The 21,335-nt window shown below is 36.9% G+C and overlaps 1 protein-coding gene across 1 annotated transcript in view; it reads left to right on the top strand.

Annotated features, from left to right (window-relative positions):
* The window catches only part of Pi4KIIIalpha (phosphatidylinositol 4-kinase III alpha), a 140,500-nt gene that overhangs the window by 29,119 nt on the left and 90,046 nt on the right, over positions 1 to 21,335 (top strand). Inside the window, exons 9-14 of the mRNA XM_081767994.1 lie at positions 7,327 to 7,427; positions 10,766 to 10,919; positions 11,624 to 11,816; positions 15,461 to 15,647; positions 18,487 to 18,593; positions 20,858 to 21,017. Of these exons, the coding sequence (XP_081624120.1) occupies positions 7,327 to 7,427; positions 10,766 to 10,919; positions 11,624 to 11,816; positions 15,461 to 15,647; positions 18,487 to 18,593; positions 20,858 to 21,017 (902 nt within the window). The remainder of the gene's footprint in view (positions 1 to 7,326; positions 7,428 to 10,765; positions 10,920 to 11,623; positions 11,817 to 15,460; positions 15,648 to 18,486; positions 18,594 to 20,857; positions 21,018 to 21,335) is intronic.

The raw sequence follows: 21,335 nt of genomic DNA, 5'->3' as shown, positions 1-21,335 counted from the left end.
ATGAGGTTTCTGCACAATACATTATGTTGATATACCATACAGACATACGGACACACACAAAAGCATTTTAATACTCTAAAATACGTGTAAAAATATTCAATGTAATTCATATTAAGCTTCAGCTTGAGGGAGTCTCTTGTCTTCTAATTTGTTTATTCTTTACTGTTGATTACAAAATTGTTTCCATACATACAGTGCCAGAGTGTTAAACATTGGGCAGGAGAAGTTTTATATTGCATTTACTCTTGACAGTGCATTACATAGAAACTCACACTAACAAATGTGTTCAATGGCGTTAGTGTTAGTTCAGTTGTTTGAAGCAAGGACGTTTCACATCACCTCTGTTTCTTATCCCTCATCAGAACTTAAATATTTCATATTGTTGTCAAACAATTAGATGTCGCAATAAAATTTGTGCATATAGCTTAGTGGTAGAGTGTTCCGCTCTGGTGCCTGGAGTCCTTGGTTCGATCCCAGCTCGCGCAAAGTGATTTTGTGGTGGACAAACACCGTGCTCGTGAGTTTCCTCGGGGTTCTCCCGTTTCCTCCCACTTCCTTCATTCCATTATTTCATTATCACCGTTTCCTTTAGCATAGCCGACATAAACGCGAGACGTAAAACTTACAAAATTTCATTTTCATTTCATTTCGCAATAAAATTTCTTTTCAGAGCTAGTTATCGACCTCGGAAAATTTGTCTAATTGCGCGCACTCGACCGTTTCGTCTATCTCTGCGACACATGACTCTTCCTCTGCAGAATAATGTTCTAGCTCACTTATTAGAAGTAATTCGTAAGTCTTTGGCAAAAAGATGAAAAGATTTCAATATTGCATGATTTTCATGTTCACCGGTTTTGCTTCCCGGAAGACAAGACGTGACACCATTAATAAGAAACGAAAAGCTGTAAGCTTCAGTTTGAAGACTTATCCAAGTGTTTAAAAAAAAAAAAAAAGTGTCAAGCAGCGTATATCATCTAATTATTTGCTTTGAGTGTATTAAAAAAATATTTTTAGTTGTTTAACCCCAAAACTCTGTGAACTGGACTGTATATACTAGAAAATTCTGAAATCGTACCGTATAAAATTAAATCATTAGGAATGTGAAAATTGTCCTTAGGCACTTTCCATCTCAGTTAAAAGTTGAATTTTTCATATAAAACACTAACATATTACTTATATCTGATATTTTTGTTTTTGAATATTTCATACTAATAAGTATTTGTGTGTTGATCGTACGCATGAATGAAGATACAGTGACGTCAAAGTGGATTCACTTTCATAATGTTTGTTTAGTTAGTAATTTCTAAATAAGCTCATATCCCCCCCCCCCAAAAAAAAAGGCAAAGGAGCTCAGTGGTAGAGCGCTTACCTGAGGTGCGTGGGGTCCCTGGTTCGATCTCCGTCCAAATAAGTTTGTGATGGACAACATGGTGTCCGCGGGTTTTAACGCGGTAATCTCGTTTCCTACCCGATTTTTATTCCACTAATTCTTCCATTATCGTTCGCTTCCTTTAATCATTCATGTCCCTTAGCCTTAAGAGCATAATCATGGGACGTTAAACTAAATATTTAATTAAATTTAATGTAATTTCATGGTAATTTTAATTTATAGAAAATTTTAACGTCCTACTGTTATGTCCTTTATGCTAAAGGAAACGTATGATTAATGAAAGTGAATGATTATGAAGTTATTTTTCTTTTGTGCTTTCCCATCGGGAAACGAGCCCGGGACCACGTGAATCAAAGGCATACGCGATAGCCACTAGACTAGAGGGGAGTGCTAGATGTGCAGTTGAATTACCCATCCGCAAGTCATTAGGAAAGGAAAGGAAATCTAATGAATTCCACTCTAGAGTGACTGTACTTGACTTTTAGAAGATACATGAGTAGCTCTAGGGGACACGGTGGCTCAGTGGTAGAGCTTTCACCTCTGATGCATGGGGTTCTTGGTTCGTCCTTTAGTTATCCGGCATAACCGTGGACATACAACTTAAAGACTTCATTTAATTTCAGCTGTAGAGCACTTCCCTCTTGTGCGTGGGGGTCCATGGTTCAATCCCGGGCCAAGTAAGTTTGTGGTTTAGAACATCGTGCTCGTGGATTTTCTCGGGGTACTCCCGTTTCCTTCCACTTTCTCATTTCACTATTTCTTCCTTCATCATTCACTTGCTTTAATCATCGTCTCTCTTAGCCTAAAGGGCGTAAGTGTGGTACGTTAAACTAAAGATTTCATTTCATTTCATGAGTAGGCTTTTTTTTTTTTTGTATAAAATCATAGGAACATTTAAATATCTGGAGCATAATATTATAGTCTTTCTTTGTACTGGTTGATAATTCAATAAACAAATACTAACTGAACAGACTGTTAATTATGTTATTTCTGCTAATTGTAGGATTTTTTTTATTATTTATGTCTGAGATTTATGCCTTTATACTGGTAAAGACAGCCCCACCACTACAACCAGAAATCGAACTCGAAACTGCACATATCAAATGCGAATACCTTGACTGTTAGGCTACTGAGACGTAATTGTACTAATAAAAAGAAAATGTGTTTTGTTTAATTATAGTAAGCTATAGCTATAAGTATAAATGTAATGTTTTAAACTATACGTAAACTGTTGATTTATTTGTCTACCTTTATTTGTTTCTTTCTTGTCGTGAATAGTTTGTTAGTTGTATTAGTATTAAAACAAAGGAGTGTAGTTATTAAAGCAAACGAACATGATATATAAAATTTCAAAATCAGTATATGATGTACTTTCATGGTTTGATAGTACATTAAGGTTGGTAAAAACGGACAACTTTTGCCGATAGATATCACTACAGCCTTCGTATATCTCTCCCGTATTTTTTACTTTTCACGAAAATGTACAATTTCTCTTACAAATTTCAACGTAGAGACTTCAAATTTTTAGAGAAGGAACTTCATAACCTATCAAAGGCAACAATCCGTGCCAGTTTTTTATTTAGAATTTTCTTCATTGTTGAAATAGTTCCATTGTTAAAGGTTTGGATATTGATTTCATCAATTAAGCCATTTTAGTAATGAAGAGAATTCTAAATAAAAATTCGGCACGGATTCTTGCCTTCGATAGGTCATAAAGTTCCTTCTCTAAAAATTTGAAGCCTGTGGGTTGAAATTTGTAAGAGAAATCGTGCATTTTCGTGAAAGGTAAAAAATACATAAGATAGATACGAAGACTGTAGTGACATCTATCGGCAAAACTTGTCCCTTTAAACCAACGTCAAGAGTAATCAGAATAGACTGAGAGAGCTTTCACATATCTATCAATCGCCTCGAATGATAAGGAAAAATAAATGAGTAATAAATGTCTGATGTCAAGGATCCGAAATATTATTGAGGAACCACCAATAAGGGATTATGATTCTGGAGAGAACGAATTGCGAGTGCAATGTGGGATGGAATTGAGAGGGGTACAGCTATCAGAGAGAATTATTCTCGAACAAAGAAACAAATGCTTAAAAAATAAGAAAAGGTATGTTAGGATAACCAACTTTCCTGTATTTATAAAAAAATATTGACCCGGGCGTGTCCCTATGAGTCAGTATATTTTCACTTCAAATTCTTATTGATATTTTAGGCAAAATTATTTCCTGTCTTGTTTTTTTCTCGTGTATTTCTCGGAGAGGGCTCGCAATTTAATATACCAGGGGCATTCAGTATGCTCTAATACTCACCAAGAAAGCAAAATATAATAGAAATGAAAATAATCCCCTGCCCTTTCAATGCGCTTAGTCCATTGCCGCTCCAAAGCTTCTATACCCTGTTGGAAGATGTCCTCTTGCTACTGCAACCACGTATTAACAGCATCCATGACGGCATCGTCATCCCGAAAAACCTGTCCACGAAAATGCTGCTTCAAATGTGGAAACAAACAAGTGGAAGTCACTTGGGGCTAGGTCGGTTGAATAAGGGGGATGAGGCACCAATTCAAATCCAGCTGTATGAATTGCAGCTATGGCAACACCGGACTTGTGAACGGAAGCATTGTCCTGATGCAGCAACACTCCACGCGCCAACATTCCTCGTCTCTTGCTCTTTATTGCAGCTCGTAATTTTCGTATAAGGTCAGCATAATACTAGCCCGTCATTGTAGTTCCATGTTCCAGGTAATCTACCAGCAGTATTCCCTTGGCATCCCAGAAAACAGTTGCCACAACCTTTTTGGCTGACTGTTGAGCACGAAATTTCTTCGGGGTTGGGGAGCTGGTGTACTTCCATTGCATTGAGCTTTGTTTGGATTCGGGGTCAAAGTGGTGGACCCGTGTTTCGTCCACTGTTACAAATCGTGTCAAAAAGTTCTCTGAATCTGCACGATACCTGTCCAAAAGTTACTTGAAAATGTCACTCTGCTCCTCTTCTGATCAGCATTCAGGTTTCGCGGGACCCATCGTACCGAGACCTTCTTCATACACAAATGATTGGTCGAAATGTTATGAACTGTGCCAGTTGACAACCCTATACTCTCTGCTAAATACCTGATGGTAACTTGTCTGTCTGCCATAACCATGTCCAGGATCTTCACAATGTTTTCTTCGGTGGTTACTGTTACTGGTGGCCCACCTGCATGAGCATCTTCGCATGATTGTCTGCCACATCTGAACTCACGACACCATGTCGCAACTGTAGGATATGATGGAGCAGACTGTCCTAATGTTTGTACCAAGACTTGGTACATGCGGGAAAAAACTTACCTTATTTCCCTTGGCTGTAAGTTTTTCAATTGCAGGTACTTGATGACCGCACGAACCTCACTATTTTCCATTTTCACAGAGTTCTTACAGATGCTCTACTGCAAACACCTGCAAATAAGAAAGTACATGGTCAAATAACTTGCACTGCGGCATAAAGTCATCATAAGATGTCTACTTTCTACACATGTTAAAAAATCATGATCCTACATGATGGGGAAGGGGGTCAGTATTAGAGGATACTGAACGCCCCTCGTATGTAATTTTTCTCTCTCTCGACCAAATCTTTTGATTTTTGGTTTGAAATGGAATACAACCATTAGCTGAACATCCTATGATCATGTCCTAGAGAGTGAAAGGGCAGATAATGCTAGCTAATGATTATGGAAGATTTGGTGGAACGAGAATGCAAGAGAAAAGGAAAGTACTCACGGACAGGATATTGTCCACCACGTGTCTTGGGATCGAACTAAGACTAGAATTCTGCAATCTGTCCATTGAGCCATTGAGCATCTCTTAAAATTACTACAATTAATGAAACTTAATTACGATAGTAATTAACATAACTAGTATATAAATACAATATTTGAGTCATCCAGTTCGAAAACGGATCTTGTCCATTTACAAAAAAATCCAAGAAAAAGAAATGTAGGATCGATGCGTTATGTAGAACTGGAAATATTTGAGGATGTTCCCAGTTTTACAAAACATCCTACATTTTCTTGAAATTTTTTGTCATTTTCTGTAAATGGACAAGAGCTGTTTTGGAACTGGATGACTCACTTCTAAATGTGACTAATATATTCAGTTGTAATTAATAAAATGAATACGCCGAATAAGTAAACGAGCTTATTTGTTTTTACCGGGATTCTATAGATTTTAAACTTTATTTAGTGGCATTTGGTGGCTTTGAGTTCTGATCTGGTGAAGAATTTGCATGTCTTCTAGACAATATGGCTCTAGAACTCTTGTATTAGAACTTATTATTTCTGGATTCTCCTGGCTAGTGCATTGACATTCTGTTTCTTCTGGGTATTTCATTGAGAACCAAGGTCGTGAAACATAAATTCTATTTGTAAATTATTCATTGCAGCTTTGGGAAGTTCAAGATTCCTAATAAAACTCCAACTGGCCAAAGCAGTATATATATATATGTTAAGATTATATATTTGTGTTACAGTTTATTCTATGTAACACAAAAATATATAATCTTAAAATATATATACTGCTTTGGTCACTTGAAGTTTTATTAGCAGTAAATTCTATATATGACATTCCCGACAATTATAAACTTTTATTACTAACAATATTTTTTCTATAGGGTGTTTCAAAATGAATATCTGGGTTTTAAGGCTGTGTAGTATTCGTTACATTTAACATACAATTATAAACAATACATCAAACGAAAGAGCAACTTAAACAGTGTTTATTACAGATTTTCAATGTGAGCACCGTTGGTCACACGGCACATATCGAAGCGATAGGCGAGAAAGGCCCATAAACTTTCCACCGGGATATGGCACAAAACACATTCAATTGAGGAGTGTCTCGTTGCAACTGAGCCATCTCGTGGGGATTTGCTGACCCTCCAAATGCAAACAGTATGAGTGTTCACATCGCCTCTTAGGTGAAATGTCGATTCATCAATGAAGATGATACGATCCAGAAAATCTTCGTCATGCAGCAACATTTATACAATAAAACACAAAATTCTGACCAAAACATATATTAACTAATAAATAATAGCGTTACAGTTTCGGCAAATTATCTTTGCCTTCATCAGACACATTATCAGATCCTTCCTTCATCAGAAGTCCCAAAGCTATAATGAGCGGTATTCAGCAACATTTAATTTGCAAAGTTGGCACGTAAACCATAGTTTTTAGGCTTTAGATCTTGTAGCAACTGCAAACGATAAAGACGTAATTGTAAGCGTCTCCTTATAATTCTCCACACAAACGGTTGCATTGTAACTATAGATTCAGTCTTTGCAAAGTATAAAATATAAAATAACTTTCTGCTCACTAGTCGCCATCTTTGCTGCTAGCGCTTTCTAACGGCAGACAGAGGAAACAGTGCATGCACATGCGTGCGTACAAAACTGTTTGAGTTGCTCTTTTATAATTGTAAGTTAATTGTAATAAATACTTCAAAGCCTCAAAACCCCGATATTAATTTTGAATTGCCCGTATATTGTATATATTGTAAATTAAGGGTTTATTTAATATTATCCATTCTATACATATTTGATGGAGTGTTGCCATTTATTTTCCGCAACTAATACTTCCTTAAATTCATGGCCGAAAGTTAGTCACTCTAACCGAGGTATTGTTTTCTACATTTTAGTTAGTCACGTTCCTGAAATCTGGCCTGCCTTGTTTTTTCATCCATCATCGTAGTTTCTTGACAACTGACATTAATTAATTAATTTTCTAAACACGACTGAAATCGCCAAAAAATTTACTCTATTTGTTGTTTTCTGTCTAATCCGGAAGTGCAACTATGTACTTCATACTTTAACTCGTACTGCATGCTAGATATGCATATCTGGGATGGAAATAATACATTTGGTAAAGAAAAGAAATAAGAATGAATGTATTATATTTCCAGGAGCTGACAGTTTGTGTGGACGTTTAACGGAGAAGATAAACTCTAATCATGGACATAAATTGGTTCTGGCACATATGCCTTTACTTATGGTTTGTTTAGAGGTAAGAAGAGAGACGTTTCAGGTGGATACAAATTGAAATAAAGTTACTTGTCAAATTTTATATACTTTACCTTCTGAATTACAAATCAAGTCAAGTGGAAGACAAATTCTTTCGTTCAAACCATCTAGATTTCGCTATATGTAGGTAGTATGTAAAATAAGTCGTTGTGTGTGATATTGTGAGGGCACGTGCTAGTTCGTGGGTTGACTGAAATAAAGTGCATACTTCACACTTTCTACTAACTTCTACCCTGCTCTGCTAACCGAATTTAACGTACTCTCCTTTACGAACCTAACCTCTTGTATTCCACTTTACTTTACTTACCTAACTTAACGTAATCGACCCTACTCTGTAACCTTTCCAATGACAAGGGAACTGCTCATGTGCATGAACACCATGTCATGTAGCGAAACGTAGTCAGCACGTGAAACAGAGTTCAGGTGTGTGTATATATACGAGGAACAATCAGAAAGTTCCGGGAATTCTGTTGTAGCTCTTTATTAGCACAATATAAGTAATCATCTTCAAAGTTGACACCTTCGGAACACACACACACACTTGTTTCACAACTCCTGTGATTGGTAAAAACACCGACCAAAGGCCTTTTTTGGTATCTTTCCAAGTTCAGCTGTCACATTGGTTTTGATCCCTTCCACGTTGGCGAAACGAAAAAGACTCATTTTTAGCTTCGGAAGAGCCAAACATCCGATGGTGCTAAACTGTTTTTGTTTAGGCTCTCAAAGTCTCTCAGATCTGTGATATTACACCAACTGATTACTATATACTCCTCTGTTTAGCTACACTATTCGTACACTGCCAGTTAAGACGTATTCACACTTGTTAAATTTAGAATTAGGCAACCTAGGAACTGTATTGCATCACAAATGCCTGAAGTTTTTGACTGCTCCTCGTATATTACCTTAATTTCCGTGCACTTGTCTGCGGTACCCCAGCCCACTTTTTCTGCTGTTGAAAATTCAATCAATTTTACCCTCGTTGACGTAGGAGGCGTATTTCATTCCATTTCACAGGCTATTCATACAGAACGAGTAATTGGGATCCCATGAAACTTATCTTCATAGCAGAGATGTCCTCAGACTCTTGCTCAATGTTTGAGTGTGAGCCCTATATGTGGATAGCGAACCTCATTGAGGTTAGTAAGCGTCAGATCAAGAAAATACGGGCCTCAGTGAGATTAAGGAGTCTGATCTGTATCGAGTGGGAGCCTGAGATAGCGTGTGTCTGATTGAAATTATTGAAAACAAATCTCATTGTTGATAGTAAGCTTGAGCCCTGATAGCAAAACGACCATCTCTGGTTTTGTAGTGCTGAATGTCAATCGGTATTGCTTTCAATGCTGTTCTATTTTTACATTTCATGAGGTTTTTCACTTCTCATTAACCCACTCTTTCTTTATTGCTTTAATTCATTTATTCTTTCTTTCTTTCTTTCTTTCTTTCTTTCTTTCTTTCTTTCTTTCTTTCTTTCTTTCTTGCTTTCTTTCTTTCTTTCTTTCTTGCTTGCTTGCTTTCTTTCTTTCTTGCTTTCTTTCTTTCTTGCTTGCTTTCTTTCTTTCTTGCTTTCTTTCTTGCTTGCTTGCTTGCGTGCTTTCTTGCTTGCTTGCTTGCTTGCGTGCTTTCTTGCTTGCTTGCTTGTGTGCTTTCTTGCTTTCTTTCTTGCTTTCTTTCTTGCTTGTTTTCTTTCTTTCTTTTTCTTTCTGTCTTTCTTTCTTTCTTTCTTGCTTGCTTCCTTGCGTGCTTTCTTGCTTTCTTTCTTGCTTGCTTGCTTTCTTTCTTTCTTGCTTGTTTTCTTTCTTGCTTGCTTTCTTGCTTGCTTTCTTTCTTTCTCTCTTTCTTTCTTTCTCTCGCTTTCTTTCTTTCTTTCTTTCTTTCTTTCTTTCTTTCTTTCTTTCTTTCTTTCTTTCTTTCTTTCTTGCTTGCTTGCTTTTTTGCTTGCTTGCTTTCTTTCCTTCCTTCCTTCCTTCCTTCCTTTACTTTTCTTTCTTTCTTTCTTTTTTCTTTCTCTCTCTCTCTCTCTCTCTCTCTCTCTCTCTTATGAATTCATTGTTATTAAGTTTCCTAAATAAAGCAAATTCTTAAATTTTGTGTAGCAACAATAAGTGGTTGAATTTAAATTTGTGACCCATTTTTCAGTATCTTGTCCAGTGGAGTGGCTCGTACAACTCGAAGGTACGAGGCATGTACCTAGGTGCGTAGGTATTATAGATAAATATAGATAAAAGTCAAAGCTAAAGTTGGGTAACATGAGTTAGTGGAAAGGGGTATTTAGGACCAATTTCTCACGACAGGAAATCTGTTAAATCTATATGAGGATTCCAAAACATAACATATATGTACATTTGAACAGGCAAGCAAATAACAACCTTATAAATTAAATCCATACGAGAATGACAAAACTTGATATGTTTTTTTTTTTCTGATCTTTTGCTCCAGAGATTGGTTACACTTATATATATATATATATATATATATATATATATATGCCCTAAACAGTTGCTAATCGCTTACGTAAAAATTCCCTATTTAGCAGTATTTATATATTTCGTTTTCACTGGTACACTGAAACTATTTTAAATTTAATTAATAATGTGTAATAACAAATTGACATTTGAGAGAGTACGTGTTGCTACGCCGTGAGTATTTCGCTGAAGCGTTCGTTATATTCTCGCTACTTCGGTTGACAAGTACTTCTGAACATGTGTTATAAGGTTGCAACATTATGATGTTATTGTTGTCCCCGTCTACAAAAAGCCCTCCTTTTGTAACTACCACCACAATTTTATGATTGCCTCTCTCTCGTTGACCTTAATAACTCTGTGACGTAGATTTCCTTCTCGACGCAAATTTTCACGTGGTTTTATACTGTCAATGGTTTTATACTGTCAATTCATTTCTGACCTTGATTCGGGTATAATCTGTTTGCTTATACAAATATGTTTTGGTTCCTCGTATGTAGAAATATAAGTGAAAAAAATGATTTTTGATACTAAGTTCTCGAATATTTTAAATGTGTTTATCTAGTACTCTTTGTGCATTATTTTGAATAAGTAAATTACAAAGTACCTATTAAGTATCCCAACTTCATCACAGTGTATCAGGCTTAAAATATTTACCGTACTTATTTATTAAAATAGTTACAAATACAGGATACACTGAAACATGAGAAGGATCGTTTGATGGGGCATTTGAATTAGTATGGATGACCCGGGATTCCCTAATTGCGAAGAGGGAACGGAAATAAAATATTTTGTAGGCAGACTGAACGTAGAAGAATCTACTGCCCGATTATTTGTCATATCTTCCTTTCATTTCCTTCAGGGCCTGGGAAAGCTTGCCGAGAAATTTCCGAACATTGCAAGTACGAGCATTTACTGTTTGAGAGACTTTCTGGTGACCCCGTCGCCTATTCTGTTCAAACTACATAGACAACACAGTGAAGTGACCCTGAAAGATGGACAGTTTAGAGTAACAAGTAAGTATTTATTCAAGTAAATATTTACTAGTATACAGGGTGTTATAAAAATGGGTCACAATATTTTGGAAACAGATTTCTTACATCAAAATAAGAAAAAAGTTAATATAAATCTGTGGTCGGAAGTGCATAGTTTCCTAATTATAGGGTGTCGGAAACATGAAAAAATGAACTTTAGTGGTCCTTAGTTCCACTATTATAGGACCGATTGTAGTAAGGTAAAGATATCACTGAGGAACTAGTTGTGAACTATCCAAATATCCATATTTCGGAGCCTCCTGTACTTGCACAATCATTTTAAGAGAGGCTGTTTGGGAGTACTTGAGCACACTCCACCTACCCCTCTAAAAATTGGTGTGTAAGTACTGGAGCATTCTTAAATATGGATAGTTCACATATGCCAGTTCCTCAAAGATGTCTTGACATGACTACGATAGATCCCATTGTAGTGGATATATAAACTTTTAAAGTTCACTTGTTTCACATTTTCGGCAGCCTATAACTCCGAAACTATCCACTTTGGAGCACAGGTCCATATAAACTTTTTTCTTATTTTGATGTGAGAAATCTGTTTCCAAAATATTGTGACACATTTTTATAACACCCTGTATATTCTACAATAATAATATTTTTTTTTTTTTTTTCATTTTGTCAGTTTAAACTTTTGCATAAGATTACAGTGCTAACCAGTATGTTATTGTTAGTTGAAGGTAACGAGCGCACGGACGACATCCGCACAATGAGTGCCAGCCAAGCAGCGTTTGAGAAGTTGCGAGATGCCGCTATTGAGAATTTGTGCATTGCCCTTAAAGCTGCACACACCGTTGACCCCTACTGTGTACCTGCGTTGGTGGCATCTGTTTCAAATCGGTTGTTCACTGCTGAGAAGTCAGACAGGTAAGTTTGTTGCCAATCTTTTGCTGATTAAAATATTCTGTGTCAGTGTGCTTTACAAATTACGCGTCATATTGCATGTAATTGCAATTCCTTCATGATTATCAGATTTGGAATGATCTTTTTCTAAAAGTGATATCAAAACTGAAACTGAAAGAGTGTACTTTTGTCACTTTTTGTGATGTGTTGTTTACTTTACCTCTAAGCTGAGGAGAGTTTGGCTCCGTATCACTACCAAGGTGAATCATATTTTCGTAGCGTGTTCATGAGTAATGTTCAGCACCCCACTCTCCCTGTACCACAGAAGCCTATTCGGCGAAGTACATCCCATCACACTGTATGGTCCTTCTCCAACGTTCCGCCAATGACACAAGCCCCTGAAAATACCAAACTACAGACTTTGAAGCAAAGAACTCAGTAATGCCGGTTTTCACATTATCCACGGAATGAAATTGTCTACCTTGCAGGAAGTGTGACATGGAACAAAACAGATTAAAAAAAAAAAAAAAAAAAAAAAAGAAAGAAAAGAAAGCGCAAGATCGGGACTGTAAGGGGTTGGGGTAACATTTACACACCATCCATGTCTGCAATCATCTGGCGGACTCTTCTTGATCTGTGGCATGGAGCGTTGTCAAATTGGAGGATAAGTCGCTTTCTGTGCACCAGTGCTGGATAATGACGGCGAACAAAGTCGTATACCTGTTGCAGGTGTTCAGCGTACAATGTCCCATCTACGGCACTGCCATTTGAAACGAGCTCCCAGTTCACAGGACCTTTCAAATTCCACAGCATTATCTTCTCTTCAAAACGTCCTCTTTGAATCACAAGCTGCGCCTCGGTACCTGGTGGAAACCATTGTTTTCCGGTGTCAGAATAACAAAGAAAGACCCACTTTTCATTACTTGGTGATTCTCCGCCAAAACCTGTCGTCATTTGAGTTTCGAAGCAGTTCTTCACAAGCTCACACGTTGTTGAGCTTGAGTAGGAGTCAGCTCATGGGAAACCATTCTCGGTTGCGTAACGACTTTGGTTTGTAATGACTGAACCTCATTTGCCAGCTGACGGGTACTGGCTCCTGGGTTTCTTTGCACAGCGTTCAGGAGGGTATCGATATCCGTCCTCATAGGGCGTTCATACTTGGACTTGTCACCGAGACTGGTGTCAACAGTCCGAAGACGTTGAAACCACTTTCTAGCTGTGAACGGGTGGCCAATACCTTCACCTTCTACGGCACAAATTTCCTTGGCTGCTGCTGCTGCGTTCAACCCGTTTTTCCAGTAATGGCGCAGAAGCACACGACACACAAGTTTCTCCTCAGCCATTGTCCTACCAACTATATATTCAACGAGTAGTTGCTCCCACACACCATTAGAGCTGTGATAAGACAGACACGTGACACGCGTTCTTCCACCACCATCTTCAACTGTTCTGCACGTTGCACATGGCTTTCCGGCATCGATTGGGCGCTGCCACCCAATACTACGAACATATGACTCACCCTGGTATTAGAATTATTAAAAGATCCATCAAATCGATCCTAATAATTGACTAATTATCTATTATTAAGAAAGTATGATTATCTCACTACCAGGGAGTTCTGTCCATACTTTATTATTATCAGATTTAGTTTAATAAATTTAAGCCTTCGGAGGTGAAAGTTTCTTTTCCAAAAATCTGAATTTCACTGCTACAAAAGGAGAAAGCCTATATTATTCCCTTATCTTATATTTCCACTGATATCTCCCCTCGTTTTCTTCGTAGACGCTATGAAAGTAAAATTGCAATCAGATCCCTCAGTTGCACAAAATTCTTTAAAACTTTATGTAAACTGTGTGAGTTTTTTTATGTAATCGTTAACACTTGCTTCTCAATGCTATTTTTGCGTTAGTATATACCAATGGCGGGGGGTCAGTTACTGACCCTATTTTATTTCTGTGAAGAAACCAGTATTTATTATTTATTGATTTACGTTGATCTCCCACATATTCATTTATTAACTGCCTAAAAAATATAATTTTCATCAAAAGTTATCATCAGTGTTGTAAGGCTATTTCTTTTTTTTTCCCCCAATTACATAAAATTGTTTTGTGTATGTCAAAAACACTAGTCATTCGAAAAACTTAAGTAAAATTCATTTACGTCTAAAAATTTAGTTAATGTTTTTTCCGTAGTTTTGTGTTTTCGTTGCGAAATCGTAAAAGTGTTTGTTTATGTAAAGTAATGTATTATGTCAATGTGTATTTTGTATACTAAATCTAAGAGAGCTCCTTTCCCAATTATCTAACCATCTCTGACGTCAAAAGTACCTGTTGAGACAAAATCATCACATCTACACGTATCTAAAATCAGTAAAAATACCAGTAAATTTGGCAACTCTCTCTCTTCAAACTAACGGAGAGTTAGTTTTCAGAGTTAAACCTCGGAGTAAGTCTCCAAAATCTGTTGAAAGCGGACATCAGAGTTGTCTTTGGAGCCAGTCATAGAGTTGTCAAAACACAGTCAACGGAGTCAAGTCCGGGGAGAGCACGGGAGTCAGTCGGAAACAACCTTTAAAATCGGCTAAAAAACATCAGAAAAAGTAATTTAGTAAACGAGCCAAACAACCAGTAATTCAGTCAACGACAGGCAAAACATCAAACAATCATCAAAAAAATAGAAAACCCAGCAAAAAGAAAAAAAATAATAAAATAAAATAAAATAAAATAAAAAAATAAATAAATAAAATAAAATAAAACGGCAAATACTGTAACATCAAATTTTATCCCTCCTTTCCCTCACCCCTCACCTACTCTCTCTCTCTTCAAACACGTCTAAAAATTCTCGCTTTTATTTCTCTTAAAATCAAACGGGTGTCGTCCGGTCTCAGGACCTAATCTACCTATAAAAAACATCCCAAAAAACTTTAATAAACAACACAGCTTTCATTGAAACTTCTTTTCAAATTAAGCATCCGTAAAATTTCTATATATTTGAATAAGGAAACATAAGTGAACGTGTTGGCTAGCGCTACAAACGTTTAAATAAAGTTAAAAATGGACAACTGGATGCATGATGACGTCAAATAGTGTACGATGGCGTCACTTCCGATTTCTGAAAAAAACAGAAAACCCTAAAATAAAACACCGGCTATAAAATAACTAAAAATAAGGTATATTTATTTATTTTTTAGGGAAAATTTTACAACATAATTGCGTTCCTTTTGTTTGTCCATTGCGCTTCCTGTAGTTATTCACTGCTGCCCTGCATACACGTTCCTTTTATCATGTGTTCTCCCTTCTTGTGATTCATAAAAATTATTACGTGGTCAGTATAATTTTTTGTGAGCCAATTTATTCATATTTTTGGTATGGTATTAATTTTAATATGGTCAATTTCTGGAGATCGTAGCGTAAAAATAAAAAAAAAAAAAAAAAAAAAAAAAAAAAAAATTACCGAGCAATACTAAAGTTAGCCATCATAAGGACTGACTTTAAATTATAACGAGCAGGAAGACTGAATATCAGTAAACGTCTAAAGCAATTCATATAGCTTCTGAGTCGTTGATGTGCTCAGTAAATGTGAGCTTTTCATTAAGCTTAACGTTTAACTTTATTTATGGTAAATTAATGACACCATATTTAATTAATGTAGGAAATATGTTTTTTCAGCGAGTCTTCGTTGATCTCCACTAATATTGTAATAATGCTTGGTCATGTGGCGGTGGCGTTGAAAGGAACTCCCCGAACTACGGAGACCATTCTTCAGTTCTTCCAGCAGAGATTTTGTCGCGTACCCTCCAATCTGGACACACTTATTGTTGATCAACTGGGCTGTATGATCATTTCCAAATGTGAGGTAAATACATTTCTTTTTTTGCTGACTTTGCTCTCAAGTACTCAACGCCGTTCATTGTGAATTGTATGTTAAAAGATTAGTTCTTAAATGGGCCGTAGTCGTATTAATGTTGTAAGATAACACATTTGCAAGCGTCGTGGATTCAAGATTAAATTTTTATGTTTTATCCATGCTAATGAATGTAAATAGCTAGGTGAGTTTTAAGATACGTGTTCGATTACGTTTGTAGGAAGGTTTATGCTCTTAACTTTGTAACTAAACATTAAATTGTATTATTAAAAATAATCCATAAAGGCAAAACGTAAAGACGAATGTAAGGGGGAGGAGGCCGAAAAAAAAGCGGAAATTTATATTGAGATCAGGAAAAGTTAGGGAAACCAAAATTAAGATATCTGTAGTAGAAACCCTGTTTATGGTGCATTGGCTTACCATGCCTACACTGCAGTTGATAGTACTTGTACTTTCTGACATCTCGCTACGTGCACGTGGTGCTCAATGCTGTGTTGCCAGCTTTTGCGACGGGTACTGAAAGACGAAATTATTCACTGCAGTTTTATAAACTTAAATGGCACCGCAGTTTTATAAAGACAACTAAAAAGAATGCTTTCAATAACCAGCAGGTCCACTATTCAAGCTGACATTCGACTAAAACAATGTGCATTTATTCATATTCAAATTGGCAACGAGGGGGCGCGGTGGCTCAGTGGTAGAGCGTTCACCTCCGGTGCTTGGGGTCCCTGGTTCGATCGCGGCTCGCGCCTCATTCCACCGTTTCATTCATTTCTCATAATCACCGTCTCCTTTAGCCTAACCGGCATAACCGTGGGACGTAAAACTAAAGATTTCATTTCATTTCATTTTCAAATTGGCAACGTGCGGAAAGGGTGGAATGTTTATCATTCTTAAGCTAGAGAAATGAGCCACTCTAATTGGCTGAACGTGCTGTTGCCATAGAAACAGTTCTTCTTGCCTGATTGTTATGACCACGTGTAGGAAGGGAAAACAGAGGAAAGCAACTGTCAGAAGGGACAAGTTGCATCAAATAAAGTGTAGTGTGCGTTGCATGTAGGAGTACAATCTAATATGGGTTCTGTTATATTGTGTAATATCAGAGTGTCTATCGGTCACGAAAGTCATGAAAAAGTCACGAAATCAGAAAACGGTCATGAAAGTCAAGAAAAAGTCACGAAATTTAGCTTTTGTGTCACGATTTTTTTAAAATCTGTACAAATATAAGTACAGACTGGAAAATTTTGTTCTATAAATTGTCAAAATTCACCACTAAAAATGTCTATGGTAGGTTTTAGACACTACGAAATCGCAAGCAAAGCGCGCTTCTATCGCATGCATGAAAATTCAGTCCAATTCCCTCCGAAATTCACTCTTGAGAATGTTACTAAATTGTATGGTTTGGGAAAGAAAAAGTCACAAAATTTCATTTAAAAATTTTAGTAGACACCCTGAATATATAGTATCAACGTCCTGTAATGTATGGTGTACGCTCCCAAACCATAATCATAAATCCCATATAACACACAATTGCCCTTCAATTGATAAAATGTTTGCTATTATCTTCAACAAAATAGTAATCTTCTTTGTCCAATTGAGATCGTTATTTGAACCGGAACTTCTAAAATTTTGGACGCAATGTTGCGAAATTAGAGGGGTTGTTACGTAAAAGACTCTTCATTAGAGAGGTAATATAAGGAGCAATAAAATGAAATTCATAGAAAATAATGAAATTAATAGAAAATAAATTCTAGTCCACATTATTCGATTATTGTGGACATATGCTTACCGGTTTCTTGAAGAAAATGTAACTATTAATACCGCTTGATATATTAATACATATTGTAAAATATCTGGTGGGTAGAGCTAGGTAAATGAAAGCGAGAGTCCGGAATCGACTTCCACTACCAGTTTATGCATGAAATCTTCCAGAAACAAAAGTATTTATAGAAATACTATGGTACACTTTTCTCTACTTGTGAGGTAAACTTTAGGTAGCCCAAGACTGTGCAGTCGTGGACTGGATCTCTACAGAGCCTCGAAGCAGGCTAAGCAACTGAGGTTGGGATCTTGACAGAGCCCCGAAGTAGGCTAAACCAGGAAGATAGGAATAGCCAAGAGTCCCGCCGCAGACTAGAGGCTTTGAGGTAGGATTCTCCTAGTGCTCGAGGCAAGCAAGAGGAGTGAGACCAAAAGAGTGGTTCCTGTCTTATATATAGGTGCTTCTGCTGCTGCTGCTGCCATGTCGTCATATGATTTGTAGAAGGTGCTGGTGGCCCGTCGTATTCTTCTTGTAGTAATCCCACGTAGTGTGTAGTACTCCGACATAAATACATGTGGTGATGTTTACAAACAGGAGCGTATGACATTGTTTGTACACAGAAGCACGTGGTACATTATACTATGCATAATTGCGGCATCAGGATAATATCAAACGATGAGGTCTACTAATGAAGGCTTTTTCTTCCATCACAGTAACGGTAGACCTACAGCCTCAGGATTAAACCGTTAAAGAGTATCCTGACCCATTCAGTCTATAGACTTGATTCTCCTTTGTGCTATGCGATGTGCATATGTTTCGGTGGGTGAAGAAAAGATTTACTGAAAATTTACTTTCGGTCGGACCAAGAAGTGCTGGGGAGGGTGCAGCATTAGTAACAAGGCATTATTTCTCGCCAGGCGTGTCAACGATGGTGGATATTAAGAAGTGAGTATGTATCTTTTCTTTCACCAGTTTCATTTGACTGACCTTTATAGCTCATTTAGTTAATGTGATTCCATTGTAGACTAATTAGGGTATAATTCAAATTATGCTTCTGTACCGTTTCAGCCTCAAGTCTATGAAGAAATAATGAAAATGTTTACGATGATAACTGTCGAAGCAAGCAGCGCAGCTTATTCGTCGTCAGGAACAGATGACAGAAAGCATCAATATAGGTTAGTATGTTCTTTCATAGACATTGACTTACTAGTAAAGAGTTATCTTTTGCTTCTTACTAATTCTTTTTTCTTACTGTTTGCGAAAGGCATGGATTTGTGCATTTTATGTTAAGGAGGAATAGTAATGCAAAAACGACGACTTTTTTGGAGCTAGATGTTTTCCCGTAAAAAGACGGCTTTTGGAGTTACTGCTTTTAGGATTTTCATGATTTTTTTTTATTCCGCTACACCTTTTGCTTTCCCGTACTACTTTCTGGAATTAAGAAAAATCTTTACAACATAGAACAGCACTTGTGAGTGTTAGGATCGATCCGGGAGTGTCTGTCAAGATTCTGTTTCAAGTTAGCATTGCGTTGTTAGCCTGCAAGGTTAGGTTATGAAAACCAACTTACGATTGCGTTTTGGTTGTTTAGCCAAAGTCTCTGAAAGTTATATACCTTTTCTTTCCTTAATCCATGCTTGCAGGCAAGAAACAATACTGCCTTGAATAATGTAAAATTCTGTTAGAGCAGGTAGAAAGTGGAGCAATTACACACAGGAATCGATTTTCTCGCACAACCAGTTTTATTATAAAACTTTCTGTTATAAAACAGTATAATGCAGTTTCACTAAACAAGTACAAAGTTCACTAATAATTGGGTAAGTAGGAATCCTAAGGCCCAGGTAACCAAGCGAAGGATTTCTCACAAAGCACCGCTGCAAGCTGAGTGAGAAGGAGTAGGTTTATCAGTGCTCTGCGAGCAAAGAGAGGTTGAAATCCCGCAAAGTTCCACTCAAACTAAGCGGGAAAAGAGAACCAGAAAGCTGCACTGCAAGCTAGGTGGTATTTGATTAGGAATCTCTCGAAGCTCCGTTGCAAACTAAGTGGACAGGAGACCTCAGAGTTTCAGTTCAAGCTAAGAGGCATGGGTTACGTAAGGTACTCTCAGAACTCCACTGCAAGCTAAGGGAGGGGTGTTGACCAACTGAATCTGGTATCGGTTATGCTGATCCTCCGAATTTTATAGCTACTCCTGGGTAACGGTGACACTGGTGTTTCTCTTCTATCACGTGATCCATCAGTGACGATGGCTCCTGTCGTCTGCTTGTTATAGTAACTTGGAGTAGAAATGTACGTAGTGTTGTTTATAAGTAAAACACATGTTGATTGTTTATGAGTAGAACCACGAGCGGGATATTACAATAAAGAAATAGACATTGAAGCACTAAGAACACACTTCTGTTTTTATATAAACGTACACTTTCATTAGGTTCTCAGTTCGAGAAACAATTTTGTAAGAGCTTCAAAGATTTTTTTCCAAAGCCTTAATGTGAGTTTTGTTAGAAAAACTAAAGATACGAACTGTCATTTAAGGCATGTGAGCTTCGACGTAAAGTGACGTAAGTGCGCTAAAAATATGTCTAAATAATGTTTTAGTTTAAAGTTAGTTGTAAATAATAATTCCGGGAAACGGAAAAATTACTGTTCCAGTTTGAGTGCATTTGTTACTGTTACTAGTAATATTTGTACTAAACTATTTTTGTAGTGTCTTCTGTCATTGAGCACTACTTCAGTAGTTGTACAAACCATTCGTTGAAAGTGAAAAACCAGGGTGTCTATCGGTCACGAAAGTCACGAAAAAGTCACGAAATTAGAAAACGGTCATGAAAATCACGAAAAAGTCACGAAATTTAGCTTTTGGGTCACGACTTTTTTTTAACTGTGCAAATGTAAGTACTGATTGGAAAATTTTGTTCTATAAAACATCAGAATTCAACAGCAAAAATGTCTATGGTCGGCTTTAGACGCTACCAAATCGCAAGCAAAGTACGTTTCTATCGTATGGATGAAAATTCGGCCTAATTCGCACCCAAGTTCGCTCTTGAAAATGTTATGATTTGGTAAAGAAAAGTTCACGAAAAAGTCACGAAATTTAATTGTGGAATTTTAGTAGACACCCTGAAAACGTATCTTGTTCAGGATATACTCTTCTCTTTCCTATAGAATGGTCATGATTTTTCATTTTTTCTTTCATGTTACAAATGGGAAAAGAAAAGTGAAACAGCCTGTCAGGTCTTCATTTAATGAAATAAAAATGAAAAAATCTATAAACGGAAAGTTGTGGAACGACATCCTAGTTTTTTTCAACTTCTCATCAAACGGTTGTATCCTAAGATAAGAGAGAAAGAATTATTATCGATAATTTGAATTACAATAATAATAACGAAAGTACTATTTGATATTGAAATTCACTAAATGTGTAATATTTTCTTGGTATTAGGCATGTATCTGGAGCTGTGATCAACGCTCTGGCCAATATAGCGGCGAATTTACAGGGTGAATCAGAGATGAACGAGCTTCTTGTTCGGTTACTGGAGTTATTTGTTCAGCTTGGACTGGAAGGAAAAAGGGCATCGGAGAAAACACCTGGAGCGTTGAAAGTAAGTGCAGGGACGTTGATTTTGTTTAATTTGTTCTGTTACTGTTTAATGAAATAATAAATAAAGAACTGTTTAGTTAAGTAATTCTCACTTACTATGGGTCATAGGAATCCTAATCTGATTGTTATATTCCTGTTATGATTTTAGGAACCAATCTGTTCCCTTGACAGCCAGAAGAGCGTCGGCTTTCAGTTTTTAACATTTTGTTGAACTTACTCCTCTTTTCACTGAGAACACTAAAATCAGTAATAAGTTCTTGAAATCTTGGTGATCACTAGCCACATAAATTCACGAAAATATACAATAAACACAATTAAA

The sequence above is a fragment of the Thermobia domestica genome, chromosome 8 (genome assembly GCF_964235325.1).
Source record: "Thermobia domestica chromosome 8, izTheDome1.hap1.1, whole genome shotgun sequence".
NCBI lineage: Eukaryota > Metazoa > Arthropoda > Insecta > Zygentoma > Lepismatidae > Thermobia > Thermobia domestica.
This window is presented reverse-complemented; position numbering and strand designations above follow the sequence as displayed.